Source organism: Staurois parvus, unplaced genomic scaffold (assembly GCF_062004578.1).
Source record: "Staurois parvus isolate SC_StPar_1 unplaced genomic scaffold, SC_StPar_1.0 ptg002982l, whole genome shotgun sequence".
NCBI lineage: Eukaryota > Metazoa > Chordata > Amphibia > Anura > Ranidae > Staurois > Staurois parvus.
In genome coordinates this window covers 55605-81802 of record NW_028320778.1, presented here as the reverse complement: position 1 = coordinate 81802, position 26198 = coordinate 55605, and the positions used below count along the sequence as shown (strand labels likewise).

Here is a 26198-nt window from a genome sequence, read left to right as displayed (position 1 = left end):
CAGAGCTGTGCTTGCACATTATGGAGTTCTCCGCAGCACATACAAGGCCCCGAATGTTCTCTAAAGCCTACTTAATTGTATTTTTGGCTCCTTTAAATGTTATTTGTGTTATGATAGTATGGTATATTTCAATAGACAGCATAAATACTTTATTGCTAAATTATTTTAATTCTTTGGGTTTCAATGCATTACTGTTAACATGCTTTTTATACTTTTTTTATACTTATTGCACTGGCAGACACAAACATGCACACACACTGTTAAGTTCTCTCTGGGCTTAAAACCTTTAAAGGAACTTATTGGACATATATAGGCTTGTATTTTATTGGTTTCAAATCATTGTTTGTAATGGAAGAGTTTTACTGAATGTATATCCAATTACGTTTTATGAATGTGCATAATTACATTTGTATAAAATTGTATTATCTAATTTTGTTATTTATTAACAACTGATCGGATCAAAAGCCATAAATAAGATCTTTTTCATATTTCCTTTTGATATTAGATATGTTGTCCCAATCGTTTATACCATAATGTATGAATAGTGCAGACCTACTTTCTTTTGCCCTCCTTAGGGCTTAAATCACTATTAAGACACAGTAGGTAGAGTTTTGAGGAAGAAAAAAAAACAAAAAACAAAACAACTGCAATCCATCTTTGCATAAGTAATTCCAAAAGGCATGGAACCCATGTTATGTGTTAGTAAAAATAATGACTAAAATTGATGCAGTAAACATTCCAAAAGGAATTGGGCCACATAGATAACAGGATACTCTGATTAGTGGAAGCCTTGAGCAAAAATGTGTCATGAAACTCATTAAACTTATAATTTTAGCTCAATTGTATTAATATTTAATGTGAAGACATTTCCATTATAGATAGGAAAGGGCTAAAAGTGACTAGAGGTAAAACACCGCTTTTGTTCATTTTTCACTCCTCCATAACTTTTGCACATAATAACCCTCAGCATTAATCGGTTCTATGTGACTAAACAAGTTGGTTTAAATAAGTGATATGCAGTGTCTGGTAAAAAAAAATATCAAGATGTGCATTCTTACCTGGAAAGCCCACTGTTTTCAGTACAATTCCAGAGGAGCCCTGTGGTAACATACCCTTAGGTGAGGCTCCCTCTCCAACAGGAGTACCCAGTGTCTGCCCTCTTGCAGATGCTCCTGCTCCATCTTGCTCATTATCCCCACTCTGCATTGCTCTTGCCGTAGCTTGAAGCATCTGGGAACAGGTAGCATCCCCAGGAGGAGGCAATCTCAGTAGGAGACCAGAATAGAAATTTTGATATCCAAGAAGTCTGGAAGATGAAGATGATGGAGAATTTGTAGTGGTAGTATGGGTGGACTGAGAAGGTTGATGTGCAGGGGGTTCCTGCCCTCCTACCCCTTTTATCTTGCCAAGGTGGACCTTCATGTGGTTTTTCAGGAACCAGGACTCCTTGAAGCATCGTCCACAAACTGAGCATCTATGGTCAAAGGAGTCCTTATGCTTACGCATATGGCCTTTTAGGAACCAGGACTGAGTGAAGCTCTGGGAACAAATCTCACATTTAAACTCAGCAGGAGGCAGGGCGGGAGTTGGAGTTGGTGTTGGTAGAGGTGGAACAATCTTGGGTCGCTGAGGAGCTGAATGTCTCCTCTCAACATGAACTATCAGCTCCCCCTCCTGAGATGCTGCAAAGTCACAGAGGTGACATTTATAAGGCCTGTGGAGAATTCTGAGGTGGCGTTCCAGTTCAGCTGCCTTTCGAAATTTACCTTTGCAGAAAGGGCAAGGATGGCGAAGTGTGGGATGTGTAGCTGGAATAGTCAATACAGGGACTGGCTCCTGTACATCTTCTATAGCTGAATTTGATATTACAGGGGAATTTGGTTCTTTCTGATGCTGGTGCCCCAGCAGCAATGGCCTTTGGGAGTTTGTCTCAAAATGAGTCTTGTGCCCTCCACGACCTTGTGCAAGGTTTCCACGCACCCTGTGGGTGCTTGCATGAAGTGCTAGAATGCTGATAAAACGGAACTGCTTCCCACATATCGTACATGGAAATTGGCGGGACTTGGAGCTTGAACCATCAGAAAAACCATTGGAATGGCGCTGAAGATCCAGTTCTTCATCAGCAAAAGAAATCCCAAGCAGGGAAGATGGGGCAGGTAGAGATGCAGGTGGGGGGGAAGGAGAAGGTGAAGTCTGAGATGGCGACAGGGAAGATGGAGGAGGAGATGGTGAAGTTGGAGGCAGTGAGAATAATGGACAGCTGTCAGGATTTTGTGGGGAGGATGGAATAGTTGTTACACTGGGAGAGCCTGGAGGTGTGGAAGAAGCAGAAGAGTCAGCTGGTGGGCACAAAGAAGCTGGAGATGGAGATGGAGAAGGAGAAGGAGAGACTGGAAAAGGGGATTCAGATGGTGGAGGGGGAGAAAGAGCACTTGGAGGTGGACTTGGAGCAATAGGAAAAGGACAGAAACTAACTCTTTCAGGAGAAAGGCTTTCAGGAAGGGCACACAGGGAGACAGGGGAGGGGGAAACTGGAGAAGAGAGCGGGAGAGAAGCTGCTACGGGACTGGTACGAGGTAAAGGTGAAGACTTTGATGGAGAATTCTGAGAAGGGAGAGACAAATCTGTGATATGAGGAGGAGGTGAAAGAGAAGCAGAAGAGGAAGAGATATGAAGAGATGATGGTGGGCTTGGAGGAGAAGCAGGTTGAGGAGATGTGGGGGATATGATCTGTTGAGAAATAGATTGTGGAGGTGATGAAGGATTCATATGGGAAACAGGAGGAGACTGAGAAGGAAGGGTTTGAGTGAGAAGAGGTGGAGCAGAGTCCATTGCTAAAATGTCCCAATGGGTCTCTCCAGGGATGTTAGTTATTCTCCTAATCAAAGATAAAACACAAACAAATCAGATGTTTTAGGTAGATCAGATGTTGTGAGGTGTATTTTTACATTTTAAAAGGAGAACATTTACATTTATTCAGAAACATTGCTTTCCTCATACACAAGAAAACATGTAAATTGGAAGTTCACCCCACAATTATTCTATAAACATTAAACAACCATATAGCAAAATGTACCTTGATAAATTAATTGCACCATGTTTGACTTCTGTCTGCTCTTTAGCTGTCCAGTAATTAGCAATGGAAACTGCTGGGCATGTACCAGTGACAGCATACAATTCATAGAGTTGCATAGCCACTTATTGCAATCTATATCTTTGACAACATCAGGGCACAGAGGAAGCATTTACAAGTCTGGCTTTGCAATCACAAGATGTAGGTAGAATGAGGGGGGTGAGCAACACTGTAGGGAAGATTTATGAAACTGGAGCACTCAGAATTTGGTGCAGCAGTGCATGGTAGCCAACCAGCTTCTATCTTCAGCTCTTTCAATTAAGCTTTGACAATAAAACCTGAAAGCTAATTGGTTTCAATGCAGAGCTGCATCATGTTTTGGAAGCTTCAGTTTTAGTAAATCTCCCCCTATGAGCTGCATGGTGTCAGTGGTAAATAGCCAGCAGTTTCCAATGATGATTACTAGACAGCCAGAGCATGGAAAGAAGTCAAACATGGAGTTATGCACATGCTGTCACATGCCTAACATGCATATCATAAATATAGAATATCCTGGCTATTTTATATACATAGAGTAATTCTAGGGTGACATTCCACTTTAAAGTGGAACTAAACTTTCTGAATCACCACTATTTTTAACCCTTATGCTGCTAGCACTTGTAAACAAATAGGAAAGTATATCATATTTACTTGTTTTAGGCTCCATGCACACTAGCATTCTTTAGAAGCTTAAAAATCACTAGAAAAAAATTATAAATAGCATTTTGTGCTGCTTTTTAGTAGCATTTTAATAGCATTTAGGAGTGCTAGCGTTTTACAGTACATGAAGAAAAAAAAACAACCTGTTTTTGTAACGTTTTTTCTGCTGGCAAAACACTCTTAAAAACATTTTTCTGCTCATGTATGCTGGAGCTTGAAAACCACTTCTAGCATAAAATAGTGTGCATGTACACATAGGATAACACTATTAGCTTCTAGGAGCAGGAAAAAAAAATGCTCATAATAGCTTCTAGGAGCTTAAAAAAAAAGCTAGTGTGCATAGAGCCCTAAACTGTTTTTTCTTTACATTTCTCCAGTCACTTCCTGGTTTCCAGGCCTGGGCTAAATTATGTCATACATCATAGGAGTCTTCAGGAGGGGAGGAGAGGCTTTCTCAGCAGGCCTTGCCTAAGGGCAGATGGATTCCAGGAAGTAAATGCTACATGACTCATCTTCCCTTACTTAAGATAGCCAGGGCCAGAAATGCTAGGGGGTGTATTTCAAAGTGATTTCTCAGGATAATAAAGCATGGAGACATGGATAAATGGGCGAGTTTGATTTTAATATTAAAAATTAATGAAATAGCCTTTCTTTTTTGGTGCAGTTTAGTTCTGCTTTAAGGAGAAGAGTAAACTTTTTCAGGACCAGTGCATTCAATGAGTCAATAAGTAACAGCTTTTTTGGCTGAATAATAAACTATTTGTGGATTCATGTAAAGACACTGACCATATATTATACACCTACAAACAAGATCACTAGACACATTAAAACATTTTAACATGGCTGATCGGTTTTTAAGTGAAAACAAGGTAGGCTACATACTAAACTTGCGTGAAGCCATGTGACACAGACAGTATATATGTTCCTTCAAAAAAATACAACTGTCAGTCACTAAGGAATGATTATGGCATTCCCATGTTTGTACCCATGTTCCAGATACTTTGTTGTTACCTTCTTCTTTGTAAGTCCTATCTTGGTAGAGTGAAGGGATAAATCAGTAGAAAAGTGAGTTCTGTTTTCGTACACATAATTGTGGATAAAATATGCAAGTAATGAATGACCTTTATGGGAAATTACAGATGAAATACACAAACTCCTCACTTCAAAATCTAGGCCTTTAAACAACAGTGGCTTGTTCAGTGCACTGGGTTTTTGTTTTTTTTTTTCTTATATATGTACTGTTCACTACAAATGCACTGTGTGCATATGCCTTACTCCTACAGCAGACAATCCTTTGGCTGGATGAAACTATCACCTTTACTTTTCGAGCTATGTTGAGAAGGCTAGTAACATTCAAAAGTACCTTTTCAGTACAATTGCCAAATAGCAACGGTGAGTGATTCACCCTCAAATGCCAGAATATAACTCAGCTAATGACTAATCCTAAAATTCCACCAGAATAACTGTTATTTGCAACCCTGGCACAATAAAGGAAACATGTCGTAAAGAAGTATGCAGCCTGTCATTGCTGATCTCTCCATTGGAAAATACAAGTCCTTTGGCTGTCATGCTTATCCAGTGGTGTCAGTGAGACTGACAGAGAAAAATGTAACATAAAACCTGGCATTATTTTTAAGGGCTTTTATGTGGGTAATTTTGCATTAACAATCTACAAAAATACATGAAACATGTAACAAAAGATTTTATTCCAAGCATAACAAAGTGTTACAATTTTGCAAATTCTTTAAAATCTGTGGTTTGCAATAACGCCGCTTCAATTTAAAAAAAAAAAAAAAAAGTTCAGAAAAGCATGTCCGAGTATCTAGAAATAGTGACATTTTATGAAAATATTTGTGGTTACAGTGTAAAAGTACTTTTAGCACAGTTATGTAAACTTTACTTCTTCCATTACACCCCTCCAAGTCTTATACATACCTGTCCCCACTCCTCTGAAATCTTTGCTGTGTGGCCTGCTGGGCACTGCACATTCTCGTCACTGAGACAGGCTCCACTCATTCCTACAGAGGCAAAGGCAGTCTATTATTCTTCCCAGCAGTGGAAGGCCTTTACACAGGCCTTCTACAAATGCGCAAAAGAAAGCACAACATGGGCAGGAGACTTTCAATGCACAGACTGTGAGATGCCCAAGCAGGTCACACAGTGAAGTTTTTGGAAGATTGTCGAAGGTATTTAAAGGGAAAGTTGTCAGGGTATACATTTAAAGCTAGGTTCATACAAGCCCATGCTCTGAAAAGTGCACTTAAGCAGTCACTAACTGGGACTAAGATGCTGCAACTATGAGCCAAGCATTTGGCTTTTGAATGGGGCCTGGACCCATTGACTTGAATTGCCAAGTTTGACAGGAAATTCTGCCTGTTAAGTGGACATGCCATGTTAAAAAAAAGTATTGCAGCTGTGGCATATGAATGGCCCAATCTGGCTGTATTTTTGTGTGAAACAATCCTTAACCGTTTGCCCGCCATGCTATAATAGAACTACTGCTACAGGGTGGCAGGGCTGCGCAAAATCACATTATATATATGTGATTTGCATTCCTGGGTAGGGGGAACCCAGCGCTCGCCGTGCAAATCTGGCAACTGAAAGATCTGTGTGTAAAACACAGGCCTCTCTTCTGCCAGCAAGGACATGCTGCTTTGTATTTCTCTGCACATCAGAGAGATACAAAACAGCATGCCTCCCTAGTAAAACAGCACACACACAGTAAAACACACACAGCATACAGTTACTCTTCCTGCCCTGTGTCATTAGTACAGTGTCAGTGCTTTTTATTAGCACTGATCACTGTATTAGTGTCACAGGGGATGTCAGTGGCAGTTAGTTCCCACCCAGTGTCAGAATGCCCGCCACAGTCCCGCTATAAGTCGCTGATTGCCGCCATTACTAGTATTAAAAAAAAATTAAAATAATAATTCCAATATATATACACACACACCTCTGCTTTTTTATGAAAAACTGACCATACTAGGTATGAGAACACAGCATGGTCAGTTTTCTAGCTATGCTGGGAACTCAGCCTACTCTCCTTTGATGATCAGACTTCTGCTGACACGCCTTCCCCCCTGTACAGCCATTCACTGGGAAGACCAGTGTATGCTATTTCTCCTCTCCAAGCTCTATGAGCTCCTTATGCAGCTGAGTACAGAGAGTATGTGATCAATTACATCATAAAAAAGGGGAAAAGGTATTTATGTTTTTTATATGCAAATGTTTTGGCTTTTAATTTTATTTTAAACTGAATGGGTTGTTTTTCAAGGTGAGGGTTTACATATACTTTAACCACTTCCTGCCCGGCCTATGGCCGAATGGCGGCCGGCAAAAACCCTCACCTTTCTGGGTGGACACCATATGGCGTCCTTTTGGGCATGCACAGTTTGCGCGCCTGCAGAGCCACGCAGCGGCACGATCTGTCACCGGCCATGTACCTCGGACACGGCCGATGACAGATCTGAGTACCGGCCCCGTTGCCGGTACCATGTGACCTGCTGTGACCAATCACAGCAGGTCACATGACAGTTGTATACAATGGATGGCTTCATTCATGCCATCCATTGTATATTAGTGTGTCTAGCTGTGAATGGTCACAGCGATCACATGCACAAGCTGGGCCAATCACAGCCCAGCTGTGCGATTAGCCATTGCCAAATCACAGAGAAGAAAAAAAAAAACAAGAAAAACCCCCGAATGAATCGATGTCATTCAGGTAAATGCTTGCTTATAGCAAAGTAATTCTTTGCTATAAGCAAATTGTGTAATGGTACTGGTACTATGGTAACATTGTACTACTTTGGTCATAGTGAAATGAGAAAAAAAAAAAAAATCTTAAAAAAAAAGAAAAGAAAAATGTAATAAAAAATTAAAAATAAAAAAAAATTTAAATTATATATTTTTTTTTCATACTGTCACCAGTCAGTGTCCCTGATCACCGCCATGCCAGTTATATGACGACGCTGTACTGCACTGGTGACAGTATGTAAAAAAAAAAAAAAAAGTGAAAATAATTTTTTAATTTTCCGAAAAATTATGACAAAAAAAATACAACTTCAAAAAAACTCGCCATGCCTCTTATGAAATACGTTGGACTGTCTACTTTGCAAAAAGGGGTCATTTGGGGGATATCTGTACTGTTCTGACATTCTTGGACCTCAAGAAATTAGATTGGCTGTCAGTACTTCAGGATTGATCAATATTCAGATATATCCCATAGTTGTGAACTCTATAACTTTCCTACAAACTAAATAATACATCCTAATTTGGGTTATTTTCACCAAAGACATGTAGCAGAATACATCTTGGCCTAAATTTATGAAGAACAATTATTTATTTGCAAACTTTTATAACAGAAACAAAGAAAAACGTGGGGTTTTTTTTCAACATTTTCGGTCTTTTGTCAATTTAGCAAAAAATAAAAACCCCAGTGGTGATTAAATACCACCAAAAGAAAGCTCTAGTTGTGTGAAGGAAATGCTAAAATTTTAGTTTGGGTACAATGTTGTATGACTGTGCAATTGTCATTGAAAGTGTGAGAGCGCTGAAACCTGAAAAATGGCCTGGGCAGGAAGGGGGTAAAAGTGCCCGGTATTGAAGTGGTTAAATACCAGTGTCAGAAGGATGGGAAGTGACATGTAATCTCCCCAACAGGTACTATGATAATAATAGCAACTTTTTTTATTAGTAGTGGGAAAGTGTTAGAAATGCAGCAATTAAAATCCTTCTCTACTCTATCCAAAAATTTTAAAAATCCTGCAGCACTCTCTCTATGTATGGGATACTAATGAAGCAATGATTGGGAGAGCTCAGGAGACACCTGAGAGTAAGCTGCCCATTCAGTTGATGGCATTTTAGTAAAAATATGTTAGCATTATGTTGTATATGGAGGCAGGGCTACTGACAGGGAAGTGTAGGCAGTTTTCCTTTACCAGGCTAATTAGGGTCACCAGGGGGGGGGGGCAGCAATGGTTGTTTTTGGCTGTCTCCCCTGGGTGCAGTGTGCCCCTGTACTGCCTTGCATGGAGCCTCCTGAGGCTGGTAGCCAATGGGAACTCTCTTACAATTGATTGGCTTTTCCCTGGATTGGGGGAGGTGGTAAGCAGGGTGGGGGTGTGGCCGAATTCTCCCTTATTCATAGGTGGCCGCTCTGGCTGATACAGCAGCTGAAAATGGGAAGGAGGGAGGAGCAGAGATGGCTGTCCGGGGAGTCTTTCACCCCCAACCTTGCAGTAAGCGGCTGATGGGGAGAGGTTTTCTCCTGCAGGAATTTCCTCCAACAGTGCTCCTTCACTGGCTACTACACTGCACACTGCTCCCAGCCCTGCCACTACATAGTGCATACTGCCCTGCTCATACATACTGCTCACTGACTGTCCTGCCAATAATTACTGCTCACTGACTGCCCCGCCATTACATACTGCTTGTTGACTACAGTGGTACTACATACTGCTCACTGACTGCTCTGCCCATACAGTCTGTTAACTGACTGCCCTATCATTACATACTACTCACTGACTGCGTCACCATGGCATACTGCTCATTGACTGCCCTGTCAGGTCAGCTATAGGGGTCCCATGATTTCTAATGGCAGCCCTGTATGCAGAGCAACAGGTATATGGCCCATTAAGATACTGCATGTGTATATAATATGAAAGATACATTTATAGAGGGTATGATGATATATGGCTGACTTATGCAGGCCATAGACGGGTCGTTTAATCGGCCAAATTTTCGTCCGCGGGAAAAATCAGTTGATATTCACACCGTTAGTGGGGCCAGCCAGTCGGACATTTTTCGCGGATCTTCTCATTTATTTTTATCGGTTATGCTGGAAAATCCATGAAAAAACGGCCGTTTTTCGTGGACATTGGTGGCAGCATCGGCAACAACCAATTTTTCGTTTATTGGCTGACAATTCGGCCGATAAACGGCCCGTCTACGGCCTGCATTAGGGACTCCTGTACATTGGTGATCAGATTCAAGACATATCAGCACTAAATACCATTAAGATTACCCCAAATGGCACTGCACTGGTGCTGTTTATATATACAGCTAAAAGACAAACAAACCAAGATATCCTATCATGTTGCATTTCCTTACAACATTCACTGACACACAGTGCTCATGGACACAGCAGGCAAGCTGCCTGTACTGTTTAATTAACCCTACAGACAGACAATCTTGGTTTGAAGTGCGCCAGATGAAGCTTGATGCTGATGGGGCTCAAATACTCCCTGAATGCCCATATACAAGAGTCATTAATGTGACGACTCAGAACCTATTCCAGCTAGATTACTAACTATATATCATGATAAAAGTTTCTTCATAATGCAACAGTGTTCCAGGCCTCTTATACATTTTCTGAAACTAAACTCAAAGTTCTTCTATGTGATCACCCATATATCCCTCTATTGTATGTATCAAGTATAAAAAGACATGCAAGCTTCTGTAAGGTTGGGTGTGTTTCCCATGTGGGAGCATGTCCCTTTGCTGACACAGCGGTGACGTTCGGGGTGTGATTAAGTAAATATGTAAATGTCAATAAAATAAGTTAAACCTCACTCCTTAAACGAATCACATCTAAACCTTCCCAAAATTTCAGTATTACTTTAATCTACTTATTGTGAAACTAACATACTTCCTTTTTTTACTTCACATTTATTTATTATTTTCCCCACATGTACTCATAGATGAAGCTATCCAGAAAATGTAATAGTGACAGAGGCTGGGGCAATGAGCAGTTGCAGCTTTTTTAAACACTGTATATTCAGAAAAAAACTTTTTTTTCTTAGTTTTGGTAGGAGTGGAGAAGGATTATAACCCATGTAAGGTTTTATTGCTATCTGAGGCTCTGTTAGAAAGATTTATCTTGACTCTATCCTTACCAATGTTTTACCAGATAGGAAGTGAGGGAAACTCTCCAACAGAAGTACAGACATATGAAAATGCTTTTCTTTAACAGGAAATGGCTAGAACCCCTGTCAGATTTTTATTTCTGACTTTGTCCCTGGTAATTCACTTCCTGTCTAGTAAAACGTAGTTAGCAGAACAGAAAGTGAAGATAAAACAATGACAGGAAGTGAAGATGAAACTATGCCCTAGAAAATTTGGGCTTGAGATATACTTTAACCTGTTGCCAACAGACATACATAAATATTTGGCAGTGGACTTTCATGCCATAATGCCATATATATGTGTACAGGTATGTGTATATGTGTTGTGTGCTGGGAACATGTTTACAGCACTGTGACCATGCTGTCACTGACAGCTACAGGTCACTGTTTACAATCAGGAGCTCTTGCTTTCTCATTTGCAGGACTGCAAGGTCTGTAAGTAATGACAGAAAATGGAAATAAAGGCATGTTAAATAAAAAATAATTATTGAATATCATCATTATATACATTCACTGGGCACTTTATTAGGTACACCTTGTTAGCACTGGGTTGGACCCACTTTTGCCTTCAGAACTGCCTTCATTCTACATAGCATAGATTCAACAAGGTATTGGAAATATTCCTCAGAAATTTTGGTCCATATCGACATGAGTTACTGTTGCCTTTCTATCATCTCAAACCAGTCTGCCCATTCTCCTGTCATCAACAAGGCTTTTTCATCCACACAACAGCCGCTCTTTTTTTCTCTTTTTCAGACCATTCTCTGTAAACCCTAGAGATGGTTGCGCGTGAAAATCCCAGTAGATCAATAGTTTTTGAACTACTCAGACTAGCCTGTCTGGCACCAACAACCATGCCACGTACGTTCAAAGTCACTTACATTCCCTTTCTTCCCCATTCTGATGCTCTGTTTGGACTTCAGCAAGTCGTCTTTATCACGTCTAGATGCCTAAATGCATTGAGTTGCTGGCATGTGATTGCCATATGATTGGCTGATTAGCAATTGTGTTACCAAGAAATTCAACAGGTGTACCTAATAAAGTGGTCGGTGAGTGTATACAATCCACAAATTGTTAGCATACATATAGATTTTTCACCATAAGTTGCTAAAAAAGCAAGGACTGTCCAGTTTAACAAGTGTGACAATCCTAATCACAACAACCCTGACTACTAAATGTAAGACACTGGTCATTAATTGCTCAGTTAAAAGGTATGTCTACCTGTGACACAAAAATGCTACAATCTACATTTGTTCACCAAAAATAAGAGTCAAAACTTATCAGAGCTCTTCCATTGCTGGCACCCGTATCCTGACAGGCCTTAGAGCCTGAAATTAGGGGCGGTAATTGATATTTTGCACCAAAAGCAGTGAGGGTCCTACTACATTTAGAGTCGTATTACACAAAGATATTTGATCTGTGCAATAGTGTAACTAGCATTTGCTACTGACTGGACAATAACTGTAACCTTTAAGTGCACAGATCAAGGGGACCCAGAGCATTCGCACACAAATGTCTAAAGCCATGTTTTACAAGTATAATGGTGCCAAGTGACCCATGGATTATGCTAGAAATACAATCCTATGTTTAAAAAAAAGGTAATTATTATTATAATACAGAATTTATATAGCAACAATCACCTTTGCATTATCGGGGGAGGGCTCTAAAAATGTAATTACAATGAAGGGTGCTGTAAAATTATTCAATTTGATCTGCTGTAGCAGTATACTGTACCTACCTATTAAAAAATTTTGCTGCAACAATTTCTCTGAATTACATATTGTTTTCCGGTGAATCATTTCTAGTGCTGATAAAATTAGTTGCACAGTGAGCAACATTACTTTTTCTATGGTATCATTAAGCAAATTATCTAAAATTCATCTTTTCTGAATGTTCAGATCTGTGGAAAAACCTTTAGGTAGTCCAAAATTGCCATCCATTGTCCTCTCAGAGATTCCTGGGTCATGCAATACATGTCTTAGGTATACTGCATGTGGGTGTTTGTGTTTCAACCCCAAACTGTTTTTGTAAGGCATTTCTAGAGGATCTGGATAATTAGAATTTTGAATTAGATCATATGGAGCAGTGTTTAGCTGTATTTACTATTGATTTTGCTTGAATCATGGTAATTGGTTTTCATCTATCTATAAAAATCAATATTAAAGTATCTCAAATGCATCCCAAACTGATCTCAAATGCAAGTTTTTTTTACCTAAAAACAGAACTGTATTGCATTTAACTGCATCTGGGTTTCAAACTCACGCACACTAATTTCATATTGTGCAATAACTTTTTATTGTAAGGGCCTTTATTCTTTGTAGGAAAACACTATTTATGAAGATCTAAAAGGTTCAGACTATACATTATGCTAGTAATTTGCAGCTTACCACCAATCATTTCACCTATTTCACCTATTTATAAAAGCATGAAATACACAGAAATCAAAGCTAAAACATAGAAACCAACACAAAATTACTGAAATGCATTAGTATAATTCATCATTTTGAATCAACATTAGGAGATTTATCCTTATATCTCCTGAAATATTACAAAAGCTGGGCTGTGTATTCACATTTAAATTTTTACCTTTGTTTTACTAGAAAAATGCATTCCCTCCCCCCAAGACATACCAGCAGGCATTTGTATCTCCTTGGCTGGAGGGATGAAAATATGCAAGCCCCCACTCCACCTTGCTAATACCATTTAATCTGCCTAGGAGTATCCCACAGTCTCGTGCACCAATCAGTTAAAGTTTATATGAAGACAAAACTGTTTTGTTATAGTTTTAGACAGAGCAGAGAAGGGTTAAAACTCCACCCTATTTTTCAGGTGACCTGGTCACAGAAAGGGAGAGTGATGGGAAAACTTACATTGTCTCTGCAATAGGAGGTGAGGGGAAATCTTTCAGTGTGGACACCTGTTCCAGTAACAACTGTCTAAAGCTGGCCATGGATGGATCGAAACTCATCTGGTTCAGAAGGGACCAACTAAATTTAGATCCATTTATGGCTGTTCCTGCTCGACAGAAGTCGCTCTAATGATCTGTCTCATTGGAAAATTTTTCTCAATGAGATGTAATGAGTCCTGCTGTCAGAATACAATGACCCAGCAGGGAGGATTCTTTTGTCCACCTTGCTTGTTTGGATGGGGGAACCTATTTGTTTTGTTTGCTTCAGCCTGCTGGCTGAATGAAAAAATAAAAATGATCTGTCTATGGCCAGCCTAAAGCTGGCCATAAATTAGTATTTTTAATGAAAATTCTTATGAAAAGAATGTTCTAAGAAAGTTTGTTTGTTTTTCTAATCATTAGTGGATAAAATCGATGTTTGTTTTGGACTGTAGTGATGAGAACATTTGAGGGAGCAAGATTGAAAATTTTCTCAAACAAATTAATTTCTAACAAGGTCTGGTTTTCATTTGGTAAAGTCCATTCATTCAAAAATCAAATGTCAAACAAAATCTTTCAAATGGCATTGAAAGTTCTGAAAATGTTCTAAGAATTTTGGTGCAAATTTTCATAAGAATTCTCCTTCAAAATTCTAGCTATCTACAGCCAGCCTAAGAGGGAGCCCCTGACTTTGGATAGATTTGCTTTTCATTTTCTTTTGTGTCTCTGGAGAGGAAATGCCTCCCGGTAATGGCAAAAGAAAAGAAAAAAAAAAAAAAAAAAAGACTACTCTCTACTCTGTTCAAAACTTAACGTATATACAGTATAAAGCTAAACTATTTTTATAAGACTTAAGCTAGCCATACACAGACTGAAATTTGGCAAGTTCAGCAGGGACCTGCTGCTAGCTGGTTGTACACATGTAGACAGAGACTTGTGTACAACCAGCCTGTCTGTTTTTTTTCCTGAACGATCAGTGCTGCCAGTTATAGCTAGCAACACTGATCACTGTATTCCGCTGGTGGGGAAGGCTCCCCACCGGCAGAACACAATAGCGCTGCGGGGGCGATTCATCCATCTACATCCAATGTGTGGATGGGGTTATTGGCACATTTTTTTTATTGTTTAACTCAATGGTTGAATGCAAAACATGTATAATGTATTGCCTGCCTTAGAGTTGTCAGAAACTAAATTTCTGACAGAAATTAAATTCATAAGTAACTATCACTGACAGGAATGTGATGCTTTGGTCTAGTACTGCTATAGTTATTTTCTACAGAGGTTCCTTTATCAGTATTTTAGTAACTGCACTGGGAAAAACTGATGCTCATTCAAAGTTAACTGTTGATTTTTTACTGAATTAACTAAATGGTCAAGAGGAGAGACAGCTTCACTTCAATTTATAATGCCTTTTTAGGCCCCTTTCAGAGAGGGTGGACCTGTCAACGGATCAGTCTGCTCAGCGGGGGATCTTTCCACTGATCCCCGCTGAGCAGGTAGATGACCGGTCTGTGTCCGCTCCACTGCTGCAGAGTGTACACAGAAACATCCCGCTGACTTCTATGGGTCAGTCGAATGGAAAAACGGACCACTTGTCTGTTTCCACCCAACTGTCATACTATCTACCAGACTGATGGGGAATGAATCTCCATCCATCTGCTTTTGGTGTAGAGGATCAGATCAAATGCTGGAGGATGTCAGCAGGCCAGTCGGTCCATAGATGTGTATAGATGGTCCGTTCGGGTCCAACTGTCAGTTTTTCAGGCGGACCCAATTGGACCGTCAGTGTGAAAGGAGCCAAAAACTCTTGCATCTGTATTATTATTTAATTATATGCCAATATGAATAGGCAATGAATCCAAAATGCTCCCCTGCCCTTTCACCAGAGAGTAAGTAGCAATTTACCAGCTCTCCACAGATAGTTTGCATATTAGAGTTACAGCAGACCAGAAAGGCTGTCTACTGTGGGCTTGGTTTGTGCAAGGAAGGCAACACTTGCAAGCTTGTAACCCTGAAAACATAGTGACAGAGGGTCGGCATCTCTTGAGGTGGCCTTCAAGAAGGTCAGAATCCCAAATTATGTGTGGGGGAGATTTACTAAAACTGGAATACTCAGAATCTGGTGCAGCTGCGCATGATAGCCAATCAGCTTCTAACTTCAGCTTGTTCAATTACGTTTTGCCATAAAACCTGGTAGCCGACTGGTTTCTATGTAGAGCTGCACCAGATTTTGACGCCTCAGCTTTAGTAAATCATCCCATGTCCTCCCAAATGCCAGAAACTATAATTCTACAAGAGTTTATTGAGAAACACATTCTACTTTGTAAAACAAATCTAATAGTCAGGCGTCCAAAACTCTGGCCATCTCTGTTCAAAAGTCTACATTGTTAGTTTTCGATTCACCTGCCGCATTTGCTGAAGATCTTTTGAATCTATGTGCCATCTTACTTAAAGTGATATTAAAGGCTGTGGGTTTAAAAAAACAAAACAAAAAAAATCATACTTACCTGCTCTGTGCAATGGTTTTGCACAGAGAAGCCCCGATTCTCCTTTCCTCAGTGTCCCCCCCCCCCCCCCCCCCAGCGCTCCTGGCCCCTCCCTCCTGCAGAGTGCCCTCAGGTCAAGCAGCATGCTATGGGGGGTACCCAAGCAGGCTCACTCCCAAGTCACTCTTTTGCCTATCCATTCACACATGGAGCCGTGGCTCAGCCCTGCCCTGCCCCCTCTCTCTCCTCATTGGCTCACTGGCTGTAATTAATAAGAAGAGAGTCCCTGGAGAGCCGAGGCTCTCATGCACATAACTGGATATCGAAGTGGCTCAGGTAAGTAATATGGGGGGCTGCTGCACACAGAAGGGTTTTTAACTGCATGCATAGAATGCATGAAGGTAAAAACCTTGAGCCTCTACAACCACTTTAAATGTAAAGTGAATATATGTTTTTAAACCCATTTTAATTTTTCTGTTCTGTACTGGTTTAATGTTGCAAACTTTGCAAAAAAATCCAAACTGGTTGGTTTGGACCCAATGATAATGTACAAATAACAGATTAAAATGCATAAGTATTTTAACTCGACTACTTGGTGCATTTGTTGTTTCTAATGTAGTTTAGTGATGTATATTAATATTGTTATGCAAACCATATAAAGATAACAAACATTATAACGTGTTTAAATCTTTGAGGTCACTTAGAAATAATTTGGGGTAAATCTTACAAGAAACATGCATGCATTTACCCTTTCTACATAAGAAGGAAAGAGAAAAGAGCTATGTGCATAATTCCTATCAAGACTTGTCTTCATGAGAGATGCTAGTAACATTTACTTCATCATAAGCACTAATGCTTCTATCTGGAAACAGATATAATCAGAAGTCCCCCTCAATATGGATTGTGCAAACACAATTATTTTTGGATATAGCAGAGGTTTTGCCTCTGATGCTTAAGTACTTGCTTCTGTATTGTTGAAATCAAGCAGCTCCTCTGCAGCCATGTACAAAACAACTGTTAGAGATGCAATGATCTGACACTTCCGATGACATGCATCATATCCCTGTCAGCATTAAGTATGCATATGGCATCGTAATACTCATAATGACTATTGCACACAATGCTGCAGTCATTGTTGTCTTACCCACATGAGACACCGCCTCAGTATGAGTGTGCCAGCCTAAAGGTGAGATATATTATATATTATATTAACCGGGCAAGGCGTCAATGTACATAAAATCTACTCACTTTAACAGTACTTTGTACTTTTTATTTTGTATTAGCTTTAAGCATGCTATTGTATTCGAATATGATATGTGCACACCAAAATGTCTTCTACTCACAATGTCCTGAAATGGGAAGCCATTAACTTGCTATACCATAGAAGAAAGTGTATTTCACTCATTTGCTCACTTCACTATCTTTACCAATATAAAAAAAAAAACTAGTATGATGTAATTCATAAGATTCCTTAAAAATGTCAGGGATCACAAATAGAACAAATCTAAAAAGGTGGACCCCTATAAGGTCACATACAGATCACGATTAGGGTCTAATATCACTCCACATACTGTATAACTACATGGAATTTCCCTTAAATATTATTGCAACAGAGGCCAGCTGTTCAAGAGCGCTGTTATGAATCATGCAATGATCATAGAACACTGAATAAAAGGTAAACAGTAGTAGGGTGAGGATTCACATGTTACTATATTGGAGGGTTTGAAAGAGGACTCCATTTTTAGTTTACAGTAGAAAAAATAACACAGGGCTTGTCTGCCAACAGTAGAGTGGCTAAGTTGGGATAACTATTTTAATCAGCTGTAGTACTCGAGGTAAAAACTAAGATCACAGCTCACAATCCCAAGAAGCTGTAGAAGGGGGGCCTTAATGCTTTACAGATCACCATAAAGGGTGAGATTTACTAAAATGGGCGCACACAGAATCTGGGGCAGCTGTGCATTGTAACCAGTTTCCAAGTTTTATGGTCAATGTTTAATTAAACAAGCTAAAGTTTGGAGCCGATTGGTTCCTATGCACAGCTGCACCAGATACTCTGTGCACCATCTCACCCAGAGTCCACTATAAGGTTGAAGGCATTTTTCAGCAATTTCAGTTCTGTCTAGCGGTAACATTGTATTAGCCACTGAAAATGTGTGGCTTCTGTCAAATTTAGAAAATACTTTTTTGGCATTTATGGTAGATTACTTCATCACAAACTAAAGCTGGCCATACACTGATAGATGCTTTTTCATCTGGTCTTTAGGCTGAAAGAAATGCAACAAATTCCTTAATCCATACTATACAGAACAGATGGATGAAGGAATATGCAGTGCTGGCTATTGTACACTGACAATCTTTGCCAACAGAATATCTGAACAGCTGCAACATCTGACTGGATGCAGCTGCTGTTCAGCTGACAATATTCCACCTTCAAATTTTTCAAAGGATGCTGGGCAGGAGGGTGGTGGCAACAGGGCCGCTATCAGGAACAAGACTCAGTGTATGGCCAGTTTTTTTATCCCTACACTAAGGAATAGTGATATCATTAATAGAAGGAAAACATCACATTTGAGGCAAAGCATGCAATGCTATGTATGTCATGCAAATAAATTATACATGTCATCAAAATTTTTTTTTACCAGACTCCAAAATATTGGTTTGCCCAATATAATTCCAGTGACTTTGTGGTTATTACAAGAATGCTTTCCTTCAATTTTCAGAAAATTACATTTATTATCTTTGTACATTTCACCTGTCTCATTGCACACAGACACTGTGGCTTCTTTAATGCATTAAAGAACAGTATATTAACCTTTTTTATGTTGTGGCCCAAGGTTTCAGCATGCAATTTAGACATAACTTGTCCATGTCAGAAAACAAAATAGGATATCTGAATCTAAAAATTGTTATACCCCTATGTAATACACCATAGGATTTGGTCAGTAGAAGATGTTTGTAAACAACACTCACTTTTGTGTCCCTCATCCCATATTCCGCTGCAAGCTGTCTAGACCTATGGCCTGCTCCTATGATGTCACTCTATTATGTGTTGGTTTCACAGAAGGCACTGGAGACGTCCAAGAGATGTGCAAAGAGGCAGCAAGTCCTGGAAGTCGATCACACTGGAACTTTCTAAGCAGTGGACCACAGGATCAAGGACACAGAGGTGAATGTTATCAATCTACCACTTTCTGATTGGCACATGAAAACTAAATAAGGACAGGCACAATCCAATGTAATAAAGTTGTATGACATAAGAAACAAAGCACTGAAACTTACCTTTCTCTGTATCCCTAGGCAATGGCATGTGTCACTTGCTATTTCTCATTCTCATGGTCTGTCCTACTTTCATTATAGTAGTTCCTACATTAATAGAATAAATGCTGCAGGACCAATGAAAGGGCAGACTGTGTGAATTATTCAACATTGTTATAGATTTATACTGTGCTGTGGCCAGGACTAAAGTTACTGTGCACATTTTTGTAGAGACATTTTATGCAGTAGCCAGGTCTAAATATACCTATTAATATGTACACATAATATCTATATTAGGCATAAGAGTAGCCAGGCTGCATATACATTCTATCTTGAATTTTTAACACTTGGCTGCAAGGTTTCAGTGTGTATGTTGCACTAAACCTGTATTAATAACAACAATGTGACCACTGAAACAACAGATTTGGCTACACATGCTAGTATACAAGTATTATGCTAAATCACAACCAACTGTGATTTAGCATAATACTTGTATACTAGCATGTGTAGCCAAATCTGTTGTTTCAGTGGTATATAGCTATATATAGCTTTTCTTAGTGTACATAGAATGGCCATAAACAGTCCCAAACAAGAAAGCGATGATCTAATATTCAAGTTCTACTTGTGATGACAAAGTCCCTCTGATGGACTAGTTATCACAGAGAAAGATTTTCAAACTTGATGCAAAATCTCCTTACACACAGGGTCAGTTCTTAACTTTTGCTTCAAATGAGCATCACAGCAGGTTTCTGTACTCAGTAAGGCAGGCATACATGTTTCATACATACAGAACGGAAAAAAAGAGCCGATTCCCCCATCCACACATTCAATGTGAATGGGGGAATCCTTCCTGCTGAACTATTGTATTCTGCCTGCGGGAAGCCTTCCCCGCTGGCAGAATACAATGATCAGCCAGTGTCACAGCCAGTGATCACAGCCAGTGTCACCGATCGTTTGGGAAAAACCCGACAGGCTGGTTGTACAGTAGTCGATCAATAGACCAACTTGTGTACAACCAGCTAGCCCATACATGAATTAAATTTGTCCAGTCGCTACTGAAATCCATGTATGGCCAACTTAAACCTGTGTGAAGATGGATGGGTAACTCCCCTCTCATCATTTTAGAGGCAATATCTGCCCTTCTATATGCAACCTAGTATTACTAGCCTTCACTGATAAGCTTGAGGAAAGTTTAAGTTTGTGTACCCAAAGCACACTGTTACCTTCCTTTTTTTTCTACAGCAAGTTAAAAGATACAAGTGTCTGAGTGTTTGCGATGAGTAACAATGACAATCTCATTTTCTCAATTGGTTAAAAACCAGGTTGACTGTAACATATACACTCACCGTCCACTTTATTAGTTACACCTTTTCAATTGCTTGGTAACACAAATTGTTAATCAGCCAATCACACGGCAGCAACTCAATGCATTTAGACATCTAGATGTGGTGAAGACGACTTGCTGAAGTTCAAACCGAGCATCAGAATGGGGAAGAAAGAGGATTTAAGTGACTTTGAATGTGACATGATTGTTGGTACCAGACAGGCTGGTCTGAGTATTTCAAAAACTGCTGATCTACTGGGATTTTCACACACAGCCATCTCTAGGGTTTACAGAGAATGGTCTGAAAAAGAGAAAATATCCAGTGAATGGCAGTTGTGTGGACAAAAATGCCTTGTTGATGTCAGAGGAGAGTGGGCAGACTGGTTGCTGCGACATTTATATGGTAGGGACAGAATTTGGCATAAACAACATAAATGCATGGATCCATCCTGCCTTCTATGAATGGGTCAGGCTGGTGGTGGTGTAATGGTGTGGGGGATATTTTCTTGACACTAGCAAGGTGTACCTAATAAAGTAGCCAGTGAGTGTAGGTTCCATGGACTGACTTGTGGTGCAGCACAAACAAAATATGTAAAACTCTGGTCTATTTCTTCTTACAGAGTTCAGTAAGAAAAATTTTCAGAGCAGTGTAATGGCACCAAACACAGAAAATTATTGTCACATAACAAAGTTGTAAATGGCCACACTGGGAGGCTGGTTGTGCCAGTAATTGCGCAGGCCGGTTCTCATCCACTCTACTGTTCATCTTTGCAGAGAGGGAAAAAGTAATTTGGCATTTTTTTTTAAAGCAGGAAGATTAGCAACAAGCAAGGAAAAGTGGGTATACAAGTCAGGTAAATGGGATATTTTGGGGTTAGACACCAGCAGGCATGGCCCATGTAAGTATTCTAAATGTCCCCAATATGTATACTTTGCTAAGCACATCACACAAAACTTAAAATTTCAGAACTTGAAGTTGTGAATGGCCCTCAGCAATAATGTCACAACAGCAAAAATGCTGTCACTGTTAAAAAAAAAACAAAACACCACAAATATATTTTGCTCACAGTATGTTCTTTGTACAATGTCTATATAAATCATCTAATCAGGTTTGTAAAAATAGGCAGCACAAAATGCACTGAAGACATAAAAAAAAATGTAGTAACTAACAGCAACTTCCTTTCACCTTCCATTGATTTACTGCAGTCTGAATAGTAAACGATGAACAGTAAAGGATGACTGCATATTTTTTCCTGGTAAAGTTTGGGTCAAATGAAATATTAACAAAATTCTTAAAAGTTAACTCACTTATTAACTGTATTGCCTACATACTGTAAATGTTCTTTCAGATAAATACATGGGTGCTCTTTACGAGAATACAGATATTTAGTACAGCATCAGTGATGTATAAAATAACTGAATTTTTTCTTTTTTATAGGATATACAGATTTCTTATGAATTCTGTATCAATGCCTGAATAAAGCTGTAAACTGTAAAATCCTAAACAAGTCTGCAGCACAAAAAGATTAGGATCTACAGCTGCAGAAAACCACTTTAAAAATTTGCAGCCAATTAAAATATTTTGTCTCAGTATTCGGAATAGATTTTATTTTCATTATAACAGTCAGAATCCTCAATGAGGTAAGGCTATCAGGTGCAGCTAGTCTGTCTATTTTCACTACAGACATCACAGCCAGTGGAATCAGCTGTGTGGCCACCATGTGTTCCCTACGGGGATGCACCATGTGGGCAGCACACTTTCACCTTCCATTCCTCAATAGCACCATATGGGTGGCTGGCTCTCCTAGCACTCCCAGAGCGCCCTGATACTTTAGAGCTGTAATGCATGCTACTGTGCATTTCACAGCAGGAGGAACCTCCATCTCCAATATCATCTCCCATCAGACAGTAAACTATCACAAGCAGGACCCTTTTTTTGCTTTGCAAATGCATTCATGCTGATCCTGTTATTTTGCTCACTGAATATTTGTGGCCACTTATTCCCTTTCTATATGCCACTATGTGGATGAGTGCGATATCTTCCATGTGTAACCCTGCATGTTTAGGTCTGTGCACCTGTGCCTCTATTGCAGTGCATCAAGTCGCCATTATACATTCTGGGGCACAGATGACATGGGAGGATCATGTCTCCTGCAATTTAATGAATATTAATCCTGCAAATGATACAGCACTGTTCCCAACACAGCAGTATTATTATCTAAAAACAAATATTTGAGACTGTGTGAATGTATATAAAAATTCTATTCAGAACATATAATCCATGTTGTTTGCAAGGACTGTTAACCCCTTTATATGCCTTCTATTTACATAACTATTTTATCACCAATTATTTCCCCTTGCCCTCTAGAATACTGAAAAATGCCAGAGTGAGGAGTTTGTTAACCCCCTTGCATGCCTTCTATATACATAACTATTTTATCACCAATTATTTCCCCTTGCCCTCTATAATACTGATAAATGCCAGAGTGAGGAGTTTGTTAACCCCCTGGTATGCCTTCTATTTACAGAACTATTTGATCACCAATTATTTCTTTTGCTTTCTGTGTGAAAGCACATTCTAAAATACTGAAAAATGCCAGAGTGAGGAGTTTGTGTTTTTCTTTCTCTGTTGGTATATATGCCTATGTTTTCCTTATGTAGAAAGACCCTGGAGACTATGTATGTATAACTTTTCTGTGCGTGTTTGTATACCCTTGAGAAAAGCCCAATGTTCATCACTGTAACTGTATACATAACTGTGTCTGTACATGTAATCTCATATGTGTACTGCAGTGTGACAGGTTCTGTCTGCTGTCTGTGGATAGACTTACACAAGCTGATAAGTTTTCTGCATGCCTGTGTGTTTCTGTATGTATCTGTGAGTGTGCATATTCCTGTGTGTATGTGTGCGCCCGTGTAATTTCATCACACATTCATTACTCAGACTCACTCAGCCATGTAATAGAGACAGAGAGAGCGAGAGACAGAAAATCACAAGGCCTCATTCTACCCCCTCCCTGCCCAGGCCCCAGACAGACAGGCGGGCATGTATATGTGGGGCGGGGGTGAGAACCCACCCTTTGCTGCACCCCACTTAACCCTCTCTCCACCAACAGGAAGGCATGTAAAGTAGCCCAGGCTGCTCTGTCACAGACAAGGGTTAAAGTACTTATTATCAAACTGTCTTCTGCTCACTCCATGATGCACAGGGTTAAACCTGTATATCTCCCCCTCCCTCTTGCACCCTGTCCTCTCTTTCTTTCACCAAAAACCCTTTCACCTTATTCTGTGACTCCCCCCTCCTTCATTCTCTTCACCCCCCCACTGCTTCACAGTACAAAGACCCTCTCATTCCCCTAACCCTCCCTCCTTTATTCTCACATTCCCCCTCTTCCTACCCCCCTTCCCCATGCTCGGCATAGAAGGAGAGAGAGTGAGAGAAGAAAAAACACACACTTAAAGGGAAAAAGTTGCTCTGTTGTTCTCTTAATGTTTCTTTCCTGGTTTTAAAGTCTCTCTCAATCAAGCTATTTCAGTTTTTACATGTTGACACTTGTCTCCCTTCTCCCAGTCTCATTCCGTCCGGTGCCTCTGTGCATCCTTCGCAGGATTCTCTCTCACTCTCTCTCGTTCCTCTTTCTGTTTCTCTCCTTCTCTCTCACTCCCTTTCTCCGCCCCCTCTCTCCGTTTCCCTCTCTCCTCTTTTTCCTCCCTTCCTCTCTCTTTCTCTCTCCGTTTCTCTGTGTCTCTTTACCCTCCCTCTCTCTTTCCCCCCCTCCTCTCTACTAACCCTCTGCACCTGCTAAGTTTTTTAACCAATAATTCATTTTATTTCACTCCCTTCTTTCACTGTTTACAGAAAAACAAACCCAAATTATCCCCCACTCCAGAAAAAACACATCCTCCCATACACTACTCCATCCGTCCTCCCCAGACCCTCATGCGGGATAAGAGTCCCCGATCCCGGACAATAAATGGATAAAATAGTGTTCCCCGAGCAGTAAAGTCTGTGTGTTATACTCACACTCCCGGGCAGAGAAGAGATTATCTGCTCCCGACGTCAGCGCTACGTGGTTGGTGAAGAATTAAACCCATGGCAGGGACAGCGAGATGCCTCTTTGTGCTTTTCATGCGTGCTGCAATTTGCATTTTCTAAGGGCCTTTCATCAAGCATGCGATCTCTCAGGGAGAGTTACACAAAAGCAGCTCAAATCCCCGCCACAAAAATGGATGCCCCCCTTCCTCCCCCTTCTCCTCCTCTATCTCTCTCCTCTCGCTGACTGCCTCTCTCACTTTCTCTCCTTTTCCCTCTCTTTTTAGAAACAGTCTCTCTTTCAGAGCCTCTCTCTTTCCCCTGTCTCTCTTCCTGTCTGCCTATTGATTAATTTCTGTCTGTCAACACTGCTCTGTCTCTCTCACTCTCTCTGGGCTGATTTTTTTTCTTTGATTCTATAATCTCTCTCTCTCCCTCCTTCTCTCCCTCACTCATTCCTTTAATATCTCACTTCATTGTTTGCTCTGTCCCGCTTTCCCTCTTCCTTACTCTGCTGAACTCTCTCTTTTGATCTTTTTCTGTACACTTTTCTTTTGCTTTTCTCTCCCCGTAGCTTCCTCGCTCCCACAGTTTTCCTGTCTGAATCCTCACATGGTCCCTCCCCCTTTACACCTATATCATTCTTTTGAGGTTCTTTCTCTCACAATGAGTCTCACATCTGCTCTCTTGTCTATCACCCTCTAGTAATCGAGCTATAATTTATCCCGAATCTCTCACCTTTCCTATTGTCAACCTATGCCCTATGACATGGATTCCCTCCATATAGTGTGCCTGTCTTCTACACTAGTCATCTTCCTTCACCTGCATCTCCTTCTGCAGTCTTCTTCCCTCTCACATGAACTATGTGTCTCCTATACTTCCCCCCCCTCCGCATGACCCTCTTAATTATTGCTTTCTTTCCTGTCCTCACCTCTGCCTTTGTCTTCACTTTGTGGTGGTCATTTGTGGCAAGGTGCAATTCTGTCAGTCTATAACTGGGCTTACCCAGGGTACCATTCTGGTCATGTCTGCTGTTGGTCTGGACTGGTGTTTTATACTTTCTGCAATATAACAGAATGTCCAGGATCATGGCCTAATGCACACATTTTGTGTAAAGGGCATACTTTCCGATTTGCATACCTCTGTCCTACCCACAGAAAACACTCCTTTTGTACAGGTAAAAAAAAGCTCTGTCACTTTTGACACAGGATACCAAGATGTTTCATTTTATCTACTAATAAATGTTAGTCCTACACAACACCAAAAGTTCTGTGCCTGTGTGCCACAATTCTGTTAAGTGATTTAAAGTGTAGGGGTAAAATTCCGGATTTTACCTGCACTATGCTATGACTTCTTACAAAACGCCCCTGCTTCTCTACTTTCTCACCCACACTGTGTCTTTTTTGCATTCCTTGTTTTCCTTACAATTTACCTGAAACAGAGAAATCTGCTCTTTCCATATGCCCTTTAATTTATCTACATCAACCCTCCTCCTATGCTTCTTTCCTGCTCCATTTTCTATTTGGTATATTACCT

General features: G+C 40.2%; 1 protein-coding gene across 1 annotated transcript in view; it reads right to left on the bottom strand.

The window, feature by feature from the left end:
- LOC149428758 (zinc finger protein 219-like) overlaps positions 1-25496 on the bottom strand; it is a 37281-nt gene extending 11785 nt beyond the window's left edge. Inside the window, exons 1-3 of the mRNA XM_089667039.1 lie at positions 24654-25496; positions 5708-5790; positions 1059-2878 (exon numbers count right to left, since the gene is read on the bottom strand). Of these exons, the coding sequence (XP_089523165.1) occupies positions 1059-2878; positions 5708-5760 (1873 nt within the window). The 5' untranslated portion in view covers positions 5761-5790; positions 24654-25496. The remainder of the gene's footprint in view (positions 1-1058; positions 2879-5707; positions 5791-24653) is intronic.
- Between the last annotated feature and the right edge of the window lie 702 nt (positions 25497-26198).